The sequence below is a fragment of the Schistocerca cancellata genome, chromosome 5 (genome assembly GCF_023864275.1).
Source record: "Schistocerca cancellata isolate TAMUIC-IGC-003103 chromosome 5, iqSchCanc2.1, whole genome shotgun sequence".
In the NCBI taxonomy this organism is placed as follows: domain Eukaryota; kingdom Metazoa; phylum Arthropoda; class Insecta; order Orthoptera; family Acrididae; genus Schistocerca; species Schistocerca cancellata.
The window spans coordinates 110,053,647-110,069,289 of NC_064630.1; the positions used below are offsets into that span (position 1 = coordinate 110,053,647).

Sequence of the window (15,643 nt, forward strand, 5' to 3'; positions counted from 1 at the left end):
TCATTGACAAGAATGATTCCCTATCAAATCCAGTTCATACGAGGTACCAGGGTGAATAAGCTTCGCTGCCATCCTTAGCCTGTCGTTCCTCCCATGGTGCGGCCAGGGAGGGGGGCGGGGGCGAATTGGGATCGTATTTCTTAGCGTTGAAGTTAGACCTTGACATCTTAGAGACTGCTAGTGTTTACCCACCAGCAAGGGATGAAATGTCATCCACCCTGATGGCACCCACACTGACCAGGGGCCCTCCCCATGGGAGCCACCTAGCCACAGAAAAGGCAACCTGGCAGGATGGCCATTGCCGGGAGTCCTGATTTCCCAGGTTGATGGGCATCTACTCCTTGGCATACATCAGTAGTTAACGGCTCAGGCATTAGCAGAGAGATCACTGTGTGGTCAGTGGGCCACAACCAACAGCGTACATGTCAGCCCCACCACAACAGACTGGCTACCATGCTGGATATTTGGCTGGCTGTTCGGGAAAGTTTTGAAAAATGGAGGTCAGATCCTACAGGGGACCATCACATAAAGGCCAAAACGTGTGAAACTCCTTTTAGTCGCCTCTTACTTCAGGCGGAATACCTCGGGCCTATTCTAACCCCTTGACCCGCAGGGGGCATACCAGACTGGAAGCATGTATTGCCACTGCTGGTAGTCACAACAGGACTCGAACGTCTCATACAAATACGAGGCTATAACAGTTCCTAGCAATATGAAGTTGTGCGACCACATATGAGCAGTCACAGGTGAAGCAGTTGTCAGTCTTCGGTTTTCAATGGTACCCTTCTAGCAAAATGCAGACAATTTACACGGGAGATTATTCACAAACACTCCTTTGATGTTTTTTTCTAAATATTGCTGAAGTGTGTGGTGCTCATAGCAATTAGTAGATACATGATATTAAACGTATGCAAGGGAATAGAGGAGGAATGGTCACTGGTTTGTTTGACCTATGAGAAACTGTTAGAAATGCTGTAGAAACTGTACTGGCACATTCTTGTAGAAAGCAGCAAACTTTCCTGAGAAAGGCTACTTAAAAGTTTCAAGAAACAGCTTAAAGTGATGAATCTAGGAATATACTACAGCCCGGTATGTATCGCTCCAATAGTGACTGCAACGAAAAAATATTACGAATTTCAGTGTGGAGAGTTGCGTTGAAACAAAAATTCTTCCCCCACTACGTATGTGAAAATGATGGATAGACCAGGGTTCGTCAAACTGTGGCACACGGGGTGGAAAGAGAATTAGCGTGGCTCGCGGTTCTTAGCCATAGTTTATAATAACATGCACCTAGCAACAAATAGCAGAATCCAAAAACATCAATTTTCGATGAGAGCTTCTTAAGACTGTTTTCCTGCTCAATAACAAACAAAAATATTTACCGGAACTCTAATATTTTAAGATGTGTTTCATTTTAATTTACGTTGGTGAATTCGGCCCTGTGAGGAAGGTAAAGTCGGCCGCTCAACTCCGGGCCAGCGGGGTAAACAACGTGGCCACCGCGAGCTTAGAGGGAAGGCAAGAGGGATTGTTTTATTGTTTGTCTTCCAGAACCGACAGTTCAGTAGCGTCTTGTACTGATCAACACTGGTGTAGACGATCTAATACACTACTTAACATTAACAATAACCACTGAGCAAAAAGGAAAAAAGAAACATTTTACATATGAGATTCCATTACTAATTTTATTTACGAATCATAGAATTAGTGTGCTATTCGACTCTGATATTCGGAAACGTATTAATATCAGGTTCAATCGAAGTGGTTACAATTATTACGGTGTTCTCAAGGGGTAAGGTTTTGGTTCTATTTTTACACTTTGTGTGCTTTGCTCTTGAAAACAACTGTTCGCAAACCTTAAGTGCTTCCAAGCAAAAATTAGGTGTTTTATGCATAACTGTGCAACCTGGGATATTAGTCGTTCACTGTGATTTGAAAAAGTTGAACAACGGTACATTATCAAATTTTTCTCTTAGTTTTATGTCAGACTGCAACTCCATTCCGTATGAAAATATTCTGGCAGCGTATCTTTATTGCTTGCAAACGGTGTCACATAAATACAAAAAATTTGGTTATACTTTCGAAAATCCTTAAATCGATTGTAAAACTTTTGCATTAAAACCAAAAGTTCCGCCTTCGACAACAGCCTTCGACAAAAAAGAGAAAAGGAAAAGGTGTTATGCATGTTTACAATTGTGACAATGGTGGCCCAACAATACTCCGTAATTGATTTAAAATTTTCATCTGTGTTTAATATGCTGCCTGCGTGCTTTGACAGAAATACGCTGAACATTAATAATATGTAATTCAAGGTGCACAGCAAGCTAGTCCGTGGACTGTCGAATGAAGTAACTGGACTGAATTAAAGTTCGGCTTCTCTTGCTGCCACACTAGGTACCATGCCTGGATTAATACTGGCAAACAGCCGAATATTTTTTATCGTTCTGCTACTACGTTCAGTGTATGCTGCTGTAGACTGTACCGACGAGTGCAATACTCTGTTTAATTCCTTTTCTCGATTGCAGTATTTGGTTACATTCTGTATTATTTTATGGACCTTACTGTGAACAATAAGCCTATGAGCCGTCACTGAATAATGGGTTCTCTCGTAATCTCCTGTCTCCGGCCACAGTACCAAACGCGCTGGTAATATTGCAACGTTGTCTACTGTTTGTCCGCATCGGTTAACAGTAGCTCCAAGACGATGATTTCCGACATCTCCCGAAAAGTACCGAACACATAGTGGGGCTAAGATGTTGTGGTCAGACAGCGCAGTACAATGACGTTGTTGAGAACTTCCTCTAATGCAGGTGGGATATGACGGGAATGGGCGTCATGACAGCTGCAGAATGGCTAATGGCAAGTGAAGCAGCTTCCGCCATCACGTGCAGTACTAACACGTTTTGCTATGTGTCGATCATCTGCTATGGTGGAAACTGCACATGGATGTGAAATGATATCGTGAAAGCCAATTATAGAGACGTTAATTTTCAAACGTGGTTGTTACTCGTAGTAACGGATTATTTTGGTCTTCAGTCTTGTGACTAGTTTGATGCGGCCCGCCTCGAATTCCTCTCTTATGACAACCTTTTCAACTCAGAGTAGCACCTGCATCCTACGTCCTCAATTATTAGCTGGTTGTATTCCAATCTCCGTGTTCCTCAACGGTTTTTGCCCTCTACAACTCCATCTAGTACCATGGAAGTCATTCCCTCAGATCTTAACAGATGTCCTATCATCCTGTCCCCTCTCCTTGTCAGTGGTTTCCACATATTCCTTTCCTCTCCGATTCTGCGCAGAACCTCTTCATTCTTCACCTCGTCAGTCCACCTAATTTTCAACATTCATCTGTAGCACCACATCTGAAATGCGTCGATTGTCTTTTGTTCCGTTTTACCCACAGTCCATGGTTCACTGCTATGCAATGCCGTATTCCAGACGTAAATTCACAGAATTTTCTTCCACAAATTTAGGCCTATGTCTGATACTAGTAGACTTCTCTTAGCCAGATATGCTCATTTCCTGCTTCTGATGTCCTCCTTGCTCCGTCCATCATTGGTTATTTTGCTGCCCAGGAAGCAGAATTCCTTCATCTACTTCGTGACCACCAATCCTGATGCTAAGTTTCTCGCTGTTCTCATTTCTGCTGCCTCTCATCACTTTCCTCTTTCTTCGATGTACTGTCAATCCATATTCTGTACTGCCACTCAGCATATCATGTTTTTTTTATTTTTATTTATTTATTTATTGTTCCGTGGGACCAAATTAAGGAGAAGTCTCCATGATCATGGAACGAGTCAATACATGAAATTATAACACGATATTAGAAACAGATAAAATGAAATATAAAAAAACATATTCAGGTTACAAGTCGTAAGTTTAAATGAAGACAATCAACAATGTAACACTAGAATTTGCTTAATTTTTTAGCTCTTCCAGGAGCTCCTCGACAGAATAGAAGGAGTGAGCCATGAGGAAACTCTTCAGTTTAGACTTAAAAGAGTTTGGGCTACTGCTAAGAATTTAGAGTTCTTGTGGTAGCTTACTGAAAATGGATGCAGCAGAATACTGCACTCCTTTCTGCACAAGAGTCAAGGAAGTGCATTCTACATGGAGATTTGATTTCTGCCTAGTATTAACTGAGTGAAAGCTGCTAACTCTTGGGAATAGGCTAATATAGCTAACAACAAACGACATTAAAGAAAATATATACTGTGAGGGCAATGTCAGAATTCCCAGATTTTTGAATAGGGGTCGACAAGAGGTTCTCGAACTTACACCACATATAGCTTGAACAGCCCGTTTTTGAGCCAAAAATACCCTTTTTTAATCAGAAGAATTACCCCAAAAAATAATACCATATGACATAAGCGTATGAAAATATGCGAAGTAGACTACTTTTCGTGTTGAAGTGTCACTTATTTCAGATACTGTTCTAATGGTAAATAAAGCACCATTTAGCTTCTGAACAAGATCCTGGGCATGGGCTTTTCACAACAGCTTACTATCTATCCGAACGCCTAGGAATTTGAACTGTTCCGTCTCGCTTATAATATGCCCATTCTGTCTGATCAAAATATCGGTTCTTGTTGAATTGTGAGTTAGAAACTGTAAAAACTGAGTCTTACTGTGATTTGGCATCAAATTATTTTCCACAAGCCACGAACTTATTTCATGAACTACATTATTTGTTACTGTTTCAATATTACACACAAGATTTTTCACTATCAGGCTGGTGTCATCAGCAAACAGAAATATTTTTGAATCACCTGTAATACTAGAAGGCATATCATTTATATAAATAAGAAACAGCAGTGGCCCCAGCACCGACCCTTGGGGAACGCCCCACTTAACAGTGCCCCATTGGGACTGAACATCACGACCACTCTCAATATTGCGGAGATTCTTCATATCATGTAATTCAGGATAGTAATATCATCAACAAGTCGTATCACTGATATCTTTTCACCTTGAGCTTTAATTCCAGTCCTGAAGCTTTCTTTTATTTCCATCATTGCTTCTGCAATGTACAGATTGAACAGTAGGGGGAAAGACTACATCCCTGTCTCACATCCTTTTTAATACGAGCACCTCGTTCTTGATCGTTCACTTTCATTATTCCCTCTAGATTCTTGTACATATCGTATATTATCCGTCTCTCACTATAGCTTACCCCTATTTTTCTCAGAATTTCGAACATCTTGCACCATTTTAAATTGTCGAACGTTTTTTGTAGGTCGACAACTACTATTAAAGTGTCTTATTCTTCCTTCAGTTCTGCTTACATTATCTACCGCAACGTCAGAATTGAGTCTCTGGTGCATTTACCTTTTTTAAAACCAAACTGATCGTCACCTAGCAAATCCTCAATTTTATTTTCCATTCTTCTGTATGTTATTCTTGTCAGTAACTTGGATGCATGAGCTGTTAAGCTGATTGTGCGATAATTCTCGCAGTAGTCAGCTCTTGTAGTCTTCGCAGTTGTGTGGATGCGATATCGAATAAAACCTGTTATAATAGAGCCGGCTGCGGTGGTCTAGCGGTTCTAGGCGCTCAGTCCGGAACCGCGAGACTGCTACGGTCGCAGGTTCGAATCCTGCCTCGGGCATGGATGTGTGTGATGTCCTTAGGTTAGTTAGGTTTAAGCAGTTCTAAGTTCTAGTGGACTGATGACCACAGATGTTAAGTTCCATAGTGCTCAGAGCCATTTGAACCATTTGTTATAATAGAGTTTCGGTAACGTCAGATAGCAAACATTTTCAGTGTTTGCAGTATTGCAGCTTATATCGACTGGTAGTGATCAGAACTACAGTGAAAAAGGTTTATATCACAATTGCGCTAAAATAACAAAGAATAATTTCATTATACGTCTGAGCTGTGTGTGTCTAGTGTTCGTGCCATCTCTTATTTAAATCCTGTTTTTGCCGTACTGCCACCTCGTTATGCTAGTTTCAATTACTTGTGTCACTGAGTTGCTGCTCTGCCTGCCCGTGAGCGGCAGCAGCAGTGCTTTTCGATATAAGCCCTGCCGTATTATCTTTGCTGGACTGCTATTACAGGGTTATTACAAATGATTGAAGCGATTTCACAGCTCTACAATAACTTTATTATTTGAGATATTTTCACAATGCTTTGCACACACATACAAAAACTCAAAAAGCTTTTTTAGGCATTCACAAATGTTCGATGTGTGCCCCTTTAGTGATTCGGCAGACATCAAGCCGATAATCAAGTTCCTCCCACACTCGGTGCAGCATGTCCCCATCAATGAGTTGGAAACGGTAAGGCATCTGCTTTGGCCTTTTCCGTAAGATTTTCCAAACCGTCGGCTGTGGTACATTTAGCTCCCTGCTTGCTTTATTCGTCGACTTCCGCGGGCTACGCGTGAAACTTGCCCGCACGCGTTCAACCGTTTCTTCGCTCACTGCAGGCCGACCTGTTGATTTCCCCTTACAGAGGCATCCAGAAGCTTTAAACTGCGCATACCATCGCCGAATGGAGTTAGCAGTTGGTGGATCTTTGTTGAACTTCGTCCTGAAGTGTCGTTGCACTGTTATGACTGACTGATGTGAGTGCATTTCAAGCACGACATACTCTTTCTCGGCTCCTGTCGCCATTTTGTCTCACTGCGCTCTCGAGCGCTCTGGCGGCAGAAACCGGAAGTGCGGCTTCAGCCGAACAAAACTTTATGAGTTTTTCTACGTATCTGTAGTGTGTCGTGACCATATGTCAATGAATGGAGCTACAGTGAATTTATGAAATCGCTTCAATCATTTGTAATAGCCCTGTACTTCCCGGTTGTCGTGTGTTCGGAGTTACTTCGGATCTGTGTGTCAGTTGGAACGTGCCAGCAATTAGTTCGGACCTGGCAATGTTTGAAGTGGCACGCGGCACAAGTTCAGTCGGGGCGCGGCAGCAGTGAGGTCCAGACCGCCGTGACACTCATGATTGGAGTGGGGATGACTTTTGTTGGGCGTCGGTCTGTCGTCCTGCCGGACGACGTGTAGTTGGTCGGCGACCGCTTATCGGTTGGCTGCGTGTGCCGACGCGTGTTTCGTCGCTGTTATTGTACAGTCACTGCCGTTAGCATTGTCTAGTTCTTCGTGCAAGTGTTCGTGAAACTGTGTTTAGTTTGTGAGATTTAAATGTTGTCGCCGTACTGGATCTGAGGAGTCGTTCGGGTAGTGTGGATCAGCCAGGAAATCTCCGCGGCTCAGTGGGCCGGGCCCGCTGGCGGTCTCTACGCCGTGTAGGAGTGTGTGGGAGCTGTTACGATTCCTACGAGGTGCGTGACTCACCGACAGAGGACATCGAAGTTGAGTACTGATTTAATTACCGAAACCAGTCTCTTCACACTGTGACGCTGGTTAGCTGTTGGGGGTATTCCCGTGAGGAACAGCGAGTGTTCGAGTTGGCGAAAGTTTGGCCACCATCCGGTAGAGTCTAAGTATATTTTGGTTATTTGAACTCCAAGTGCACCTGCGGAATTTTCGGCCTTGTGGCAGTTAGGGTTCCGGTTACCTGCCCTGGCCGTTGACGTAAAATTCAGGCAGTGTTCTTTCAAAATGGTTCAAATGGCTCTGAGCACTATGGGACTTAACATCTTAGGTCATCAGTCCCCTAGAACTCAGAACTACTTAAACCTAACTAAACTAAGGACATCACACACATCCATGCCCGAGGCAGGATTCGAACCTGCGACCGTAGCAGTCCCGCGGTTCCAGACTGCAGCGCCTAGAACCGCACGGCCAACGCGGCCGGCGCAGTGTTCTTTGCTCATCGTGTTGTCCCTGTCCAACACGTGAGTATAGTTTTGACAGCTTACGCATACTAGGTTCTGGGCAGCTACGCATTTTAGGTCTTGGCTTTGGAGTACCTTGTGTACTGGTCGGGTGGAAAGCAAGTCGTCTTGTCTGTGGGTCCGTTGACTGTCTCTTGGTTGGGTTGCCGGCGGATCGGATATAGTCGGACCGACTACCTGTCTCCCCTAAGCGAACGTTAATATTTCAAGTGCAGACCGACCCCCTGGAAACTTCTGAGCGCCGCTGGCTGTACTGTCTTTTCATATTGGTATTTGATTGTGTATTTTAATGGCTGATAGCCTATAATTTGAAATTCTATGCTTTTAGTTGGGTTTTGAATAATGGGCCTTCAGCCGCTTTAAAACTGAAAGTTCCTTACTTATCAAGTCTAGCATTGTTTGGGCCTTCAGCTTCTTTAAAAAAATTATTTAAGGATAAAGCCTTGGGCTTTCAGACTTGTAAAAATTTATTGTAGTTGTGTTTTGTATCATGGGCCTTCAGCCGTTTTAAACACAAAATTCCTTATTGTTAAGTCTTAGATTGTTTGGACCAACAGCCTAGTTTTTTAAATTATTTGAGGGTAAAGCTTTGGGCCTTCTTCCTTTGAATATTTATTGTAGTTGTGTTTTTAAATCATGGTCATTCAGCCGCTTTAAAATTAAAGTTCCTTACTTGTCAAGTCTTAGATTGTTTGGGCCTTCAGCCTCATTTGAAATATTATTTAAGGATAAAAAAATGGTTCAAATGGCTCTGAGCACAATGGGAGTTAATATCTGAGGTCATCAGTCTCCTAGAACTTAGAACTACCTACTAACCTAAGGACAACACACACATCCATTTCCGAGGCAGGATTCGAACGTGCGACCGCAGCGGTCGCGCGGTTCCAGACTGAAACGCCTAGAACCGCTTGGCCACACCGGCCGGCATTTAAGGATAAAACCTTGCTCTTTCTGCCTTTTGAAAAATTACTGTACTTGTGTTTTAAATCATGGGCCTTCAGTCGTTTTAAAGATTAAAGAGGTTGTGCCCTTAAGCCATAAGACTGTGTGACATTTTCAGTCGATAGTTAAGGTCGGAAATTTGCGCTGTAACGTTTGGGCAACTCAATAAAGTTAGATGTGTCCGAGTGTAAGTGACAGCCGCACATTTTTGGCCCCTTTCCACAATTCCAACTACCTGTTCTGTCCTGCGGATTTAACCATGCGTCTCAACGTTTCTAGATGTTTAGTTTCGCAGGTGCAATTGAAAAAGCCATAAGATAAGAGACCACCGTATCTGACGGATAGGCCGGTTATTAGAAGGAGACTGTGGGAGGTTCAAATGTAGCACTTGTGGCAACGTTAATAAAGGGATGGACCAATACGAGAATGGCATCGTGTGGCGGGAAAATATTCAATTTATCCTAACTCATAAATAAATATTTTTTTCCCGGACGTGTGATAGGTGGTCACTTCTTGGGCTGCAGTAATACTAGTTTTGGGCGGCATACTTGATCTAAATGCTTAGCGACACACGAACATTTTTTACTTAACGCCTGAGAGGAATAATGCTGGTACTCACAGAGCACGTCCAGGTGGAAGGGCTTGCTCTCGCCGGCGCCCTCGGAGTTGACGCCGACGCAGGAGTAGTTGCCGCCGCTGGCGCGGCCCACCGACTGCAGCACCAGGCTCTGGTTACTGAGGATGACACCGGCGCCGCGCGAAGCGCTCGGCCCCAGCGGACGGCCCTGGGCACACACAGGCGGTTCAGTAACAGTCCGGCCAGTTGGAAAGTTGGCAGCGATGAGCAACGGCTGAGGTAGCGCCTCTTCCGGATAATCTACGAACTAAGTTCAAAACCGTCGCAGTTGCAGCGCCTCTAGTGGAGAATGTGCGTATTGCATAGGTATTCTTGGGAGATATTGTAGTAAAATGCAATGAGTTGGATTTGCATTAAGAAATTTTTATATGGTAAACGCTTACGGTTTTTTCGGAATCTGCAGTAATTTTCACGATGGTGGCTAGACGAGTACCTACATGCACAGTTTAAATTGCTGCAAGTAGAACGATCCCTGTTGCAGCACAAGTTTGGCACTTCTTTCAGAACTATTCACGCCTTACCAAGGGGACAAAGAGCACAGCCTAACTTTATCTGCACACTCCGCTCTATATCGTGGCGTACATATATTTCATTGTGGCGTCGTTCATTTTTCTACACGTACACTACTGCCCATTAAAATTGCTACACCAAGAAGAAATGCAGACGATAAACGGGTATTCATTGTACGAATATATTATACCAGAACTGACATTACATTTTCACGCAATTTGGGTGCATAGATCCTAGGAAATCAGTACTCAGAACAACCACCTCTGGCCGTAATAACGGCCTTGATACCCCTGGGCATTGACTGAAACAAAGCTTGGATGGCGTACACAGGTACAGCTGCCCACGCAGCTTCAACAAGATACCACATTCATCAAGAGTAGTGACTGGCGTATTGTGACGAGCCAGTTGCTTGGCTACCATTGGCCAGACGTTTTCAATTGGTCAGAGAACTAGAGAATGTGCTGGAAGGGGCAGCAGTCGAACGTTTTCTGTATCCAGAAAGGCCCGTACAGGATCTGCAACATGCGGCCGTGCATTATCCTGCTGAAATGTAGGGTTTCGCAGGGATCGAATGAAGAGTAGAGCTACGGGTCGTAACACATCTGAAATGTAACGTCCACTAGTCAAAGTGCCGTCAATGTGAACAAGAGGTGACCGAACGTGTAACTAATGACACCCCATACCATCACGCCGGGTTATAGGCCAGTATGGCGATGACGAATACACGCTTCCAGTGTGCGTTCACCGCGATGTCGCCAAACACGGATACGACCATCACGATGCTGTAAACAGAACCTGGATTCATCCGAAAAAATAACGTTTTGCCATTCGTGCACCCAGGTTCGTCGTTGAGTACACCATCGTAGGCGTTCCTGTCTGTGATGCAGCGTCAAGGGTTACCGCAGCCATGGTCTCCGAGCTGATAGTCCATGCTGCTGCAAGCGTTATCGAACTAGAGATGGGCAAAACTGTTCTTTTCAGAGATTGGATCAGAACTGTTCACTCCCTGAAATGAATTAGCTCTTTTTCATGACTCACCACTCATTTACAATAGAAAACAAATGGAAGGCACATTGCCCTTTAAACTTGGTTTATTCCAGTACTATACCTGTATTTTGATCTTATTTGATCCTATTTTGAAGTAACACAGATAATGAGTAAGAATTTTGTATTGTTTATTGAAATTTCCACGATATGACAAAGTTTTGGATTATTGATATATTTTGCACTATCGTGGTTTTTTGGGTGATCGGAAAATGTTGTAACTTGAGATTTACATTAATAATATATTTGGCTATAATGTATTAAAATTTCATTAACCTCATACAAATACATTGCAAGCCATATATTTTTAAAGTGAACGTTTCCTTACGAAGACGCCTAAAATCGCAAAATCCGTACCAGAATAAGAAAAAAAAAATATAAATTTGACTGTAAAACGAAAGTGCTGCATATAGCCTTACGCAGAATAAAACAAGGAAAATATTGGTGTATCAAATTTTGCGATACGTTTATCGGTTCACTCGTAATTAAAGCGTAAATTCGAGTGTCCATAATAAAAATCCTATAGCAAGAGGAGTCGTCAGGAACCTAATCTAATCAGTTTAAACAAAGAAAAATAAAATAAAAACAATTGATGTATACATAACATAATAATGTAATATACATAGCGGTATTACTACGAAGAACAATATCCAGTAGAGACGAACTCCGATGCAGAGGCGCTGAGTCGAGCAGGTCGAGCCGCGAGCTGTATTACTGCGTGAGCTGAGACCGCAGAGACCAGAGTGACACCTGAGTCGCTTTTCTCAACGCTCTGGCTAGAGTCGAGACGGTGGGGCGAGCGTTGAGCGGTCGAGTTCCGAGGGTGGGGGGGGAGCGGTGAACTCAAACGCTCCAAGACAAATCGTCCGTTCCCTTGCGAGCAGGTTGTTGCAAGTAGTTCCTATGTTATCCGCTAGGTGGCTCTCTGTCCTGTTGCTCGCATCAACTGCCCAGAGGGCAGGACGTGTGACTGAAACGATCGCCGACAGAGTGCGATGCGAAGTTACGCTGCGCCAGACACTGCAGGCGGCAGACGACGCACAGAGACGGCACGGCATATGTAAAACACAAAATCCAATGGGGCACTGCACAATGCAGGCAGCCAAGGTAGAAGCAGGGCAGAGGCCGGCGCTGGCTGTGTTGTGTGGCGTGCACTGTGCTCTGACCAGCAGAGGCGCTGCTGATATGCTCCGTCTCTCTCTCTCTCTCTCTCTCTCTCTCTCTCTCTCTCTTTCTCTCTCTGCTGTGGGAAACGTTTGGAGCTACCGTTCTTTTTTTCTGAATCACTGATTGTTCACTCCTTTGAAAGATTCAACTCTATGCATTAGTTCAAGAGTGGATCCCCCATCTCTATATCGAACTGTTCGTTCAGATAGTTGTTGTCTTGCAAACGTCCACATCTGTTGACTCAGGGATCGAGACATGGCTACACGATCCGTTACAGCCATGCAGATAAGATGCCTATCATCTCGACTGCTAGTGATACGAGGCCATTGGGATGCAGCACGGCGTTTCGTATTACCCTCCTGAATCCACCGATTCCATATTCTGCTAACAGTCATTGGATCTCGACCAACGTGAGCAACAATGTCGCGATACGATAAACCGCATTCGCGGTAGGCTGCAATCCGACCTTTATCTAAGTCGGAAACGTGATGGTATGCATCACAACAACGTTTCACCAGGCAACGCCGATTAACTGAAGTTTGTGTATGAGAAATAGGTTGGAAACTTTCCCCATGTCGGCACGTTGTAGGTGTCGCCACCGGCGCCAACCTTTCGTGAATGTTCTGAAAAGCTAATATTTTTGCATATCACAGCATCTTCTTGCTGACGGTTAAATTTCGCGTCTGCAGCACGTCATCTCAGTGGTGTAGTAATTTTAATGGCCAGTAGTGTAATTCCATGAATACGTTTATCGAACATCATTTTGTCATAAATTCGGTCGTCTTATGCAGTCGGTCAGTACTGGTTTCGGGCTTAAGCTACACAAACTACCGCGCGGGGCGCTAATCAGAGGCAAGCCCAAGGGCAATGTTTGTATACAGTGTGTATCACAAACTGATATGGGTGATTATGAGCGAGAAGTAAATTGGGTAGGGAGCCCGAGGGGGCGGGCCGTTTTTAAGAGAGGGAGGGAGGTGTGGAGAGGGGTGCAGAGCAGAAGATATGAATATTGAGCCGTTCCGGCTCGCATCGATCAACTGATCGATAGATCGCGGCAGCGGGGTACGATCTTTGGTTGTTCTCCGCGCGAGGATCTTTGACCGGCACGACGGTTGGCAGAACTTGTGGGCCGTGTTGGGAAAGAACTTGTGGGAGACGAGGCCGGTTTACCTCTCGGCTTTTGCGGAGCACTTACCTTGTCCCGCATAGACGGTACCTGGGTTGGCCGTGGTTGCAATGGGACTCTGGAAATTTGCCTGCGTCGAGCATGTGAATATTTTGAGTGCCACTTCGCTTCCGATTCATCCAATATTGTGGTGAGATTCTTTATGTGGCTTCTGCGCCTTGTTTTCCTCTAAAGTCGTACTGCTATGACTAGTTTTTCCTTCGCAACAGGCCTTCTGTTTATGGAAATTCACTGCAAGGGAACTGAAGTTCATCTTAATGGAAGCAACTCTGTTTCATTACAGTTTGTGAAATGCGTGGAAGTTGCTTGGTCTGTGTTACGGAACAAGTGGAGTTACGTAAATCAGAACTGCCTGTTTCAATTGTTCACTCTTCGAAGGGCGTACCGTGAACCATGTTGAGTGCAGAACTGTCTGTTGTTCTTCCTTTTAAATACAGTGAAGTCCAATTTAATCAGAGTACCTTTTACCTGTGATTATTTTAGTGTAGAAAGACTCTTTAAGTGGGTTGGTATAATTTAATCAGAGTGCGTTTTCGCTGTAATCATTTTAGTTAAGTGTGTGTAAATGATTTCGGTGGGGTTGTTTGGTTACCCGCACTGAGATTTTCCATGGTAGATTCTGCTAAACTAAGGATATACTTTTCCATTGTAGTTGTTACGGACAGCCTGGCAAGCCAAGTGTGACATCCGAGATTCGGTTGTTTAGCTAGTGTCATACTGTAAAGCACATTAGAATTCAGCGAATTTAAATTTTCATTCATTTCAAAATAGTGTTCAATGACTGTACTGGCTATGTAATTAGGATAAGTGATCGTTTGTCAATTAATTTTGGAGGCGCGCAAGCCTTATTGGTTTCCTCATTCCTGTGATAGTGGTGCTACCCAGATGTTACGTGACTTGTTGTTTATCGATGTATTCACTTATTAGGCAGATGACTGTTTTTTATTTATTTATGTTTGGTTCTTAAATGGTATTATAATGATATATGCGCCGTTCTTAGTCCGTTTTAGTTCACGTTGTATAGGACCTGCCCATCCGCCAGCACGCCCGGGGATGGCAACTTCACACCGTGCACCCTGTCCGTTAGAATAAGTAACCGTTTGTCAACTAATTTTGGAGGCACGCAAGCTTTATTGGTTTCCTCATTCCGCATGTGGGGGGGGGGGGGGGCAGGATGGTATCTATATAACTTTCCCTGGTTCCGAACTTGGTCACCAACGGATGTGACGCATCATTGTGTGTTACCAAATCTACAGATATTATATTTAAAAGATAACTGAAAACTTTAGTAAATGTTAAGGTTTTGATTATTAATATGCAGAATGGCTGACTTCAGAAGCCTGTTAATGTTTTCCAAACTGCTGAGCTTTTTAAACGTTTAAAAGATCTTTTGCTAACTTTAGTTGCTAATAACTTCCTCACTAACATTCGACAAGTTGTTAAGTTTCTTGTTTTAAAAACATATTTTACTGATGTCACTAAATTGTTGAGTTTAAATGAAATAAAAGATTATGCAAGTTATTTTTTATTCTGCCGTCAAAGTCTCAGATTTTAGTATTTTAAGGAAGTAATAGGGCAGCGTGCTACATAAGGCGAGAGTGAAGCTCTGTGCCCTGTTGTTGGGCAAGAGAATGGTTGAGTGGTGCCTGTGTCACAAGAATGACTTCTGAATGATAAATTCCTGCCCTAGAACAAATTCTGCCCTAGAACAAATAGTGTTTATGTAAAGCAGAAATATCTCTAGGTCGTAGCCTAATGACGCAAATTATACATTTCATACACTTTATTTCATTACGAGATGCGTTATGATGATGAAACAGTCCTCCTGCTTAGTTGGGTGGTAACGTGCTCGCCTCCCATGCAAGCGTGCCTCGTTTTGATTCCCGGCCAGGTTGGAGATTTTCTCCACTCTTGGAATGGGTGTTGTGTTGTCCTCATCACCATTTCATCCTCATCAACGACGCGCAAGTCGCCCAATATGCCGTCGAATGAAATAAGACTTTCACTTCGCGTCGGAACTTCCCCCAATAGGAGCCTCCCGGCCAACGATGCCATAGGCTCGTTTCTATTTTTTTGTGATTAAACATTTTTTGACGGTTCTGTTGACATTTACGAAAACGAACGACCTCAGCTTCTCCCATCTTTTTTTACTATATCCTGTTTTCCCAGTACTCTTCCTTCTGTTGTCCCGGTTTATTTTCCTTTCTTCTGTCCATATTGTCCCTGATTTATTTTTTATTCTGCCATCACAGTCTCAGATTTTAGTACTTTATCCTGAAAAAGTTCATGTGTGTTATTTACGATTATTTTGTATGGTTTATTTGTAGTACTTTTTCGTTTCTGTAGTCGATATTAT

General features: G+C 43.5%; 1 protein-coding gene across 1 annotated transcript in view; it reads right to left on the reverse strand.

The window, feature by feature from the left end:
• The window catches only part of LOC126188386 (nephrin-like), a 1,033,277-nt gene that overhangs the window by 205,957 nt on the left and 811,677 nt on the right, over positions 1-15,643 (reverse strand). Inside the window, exon 9 of the mRNA XM_049929986.1 lies at positions 9,363-9,528. Within this exon, the coding sequence (XP_049785943.1) occupies positions 9,363-9,528 (166 nt within the window). The remainder of the gene's footprint in view (positions 1-9,362; positions 9,529-15,643) is intronic.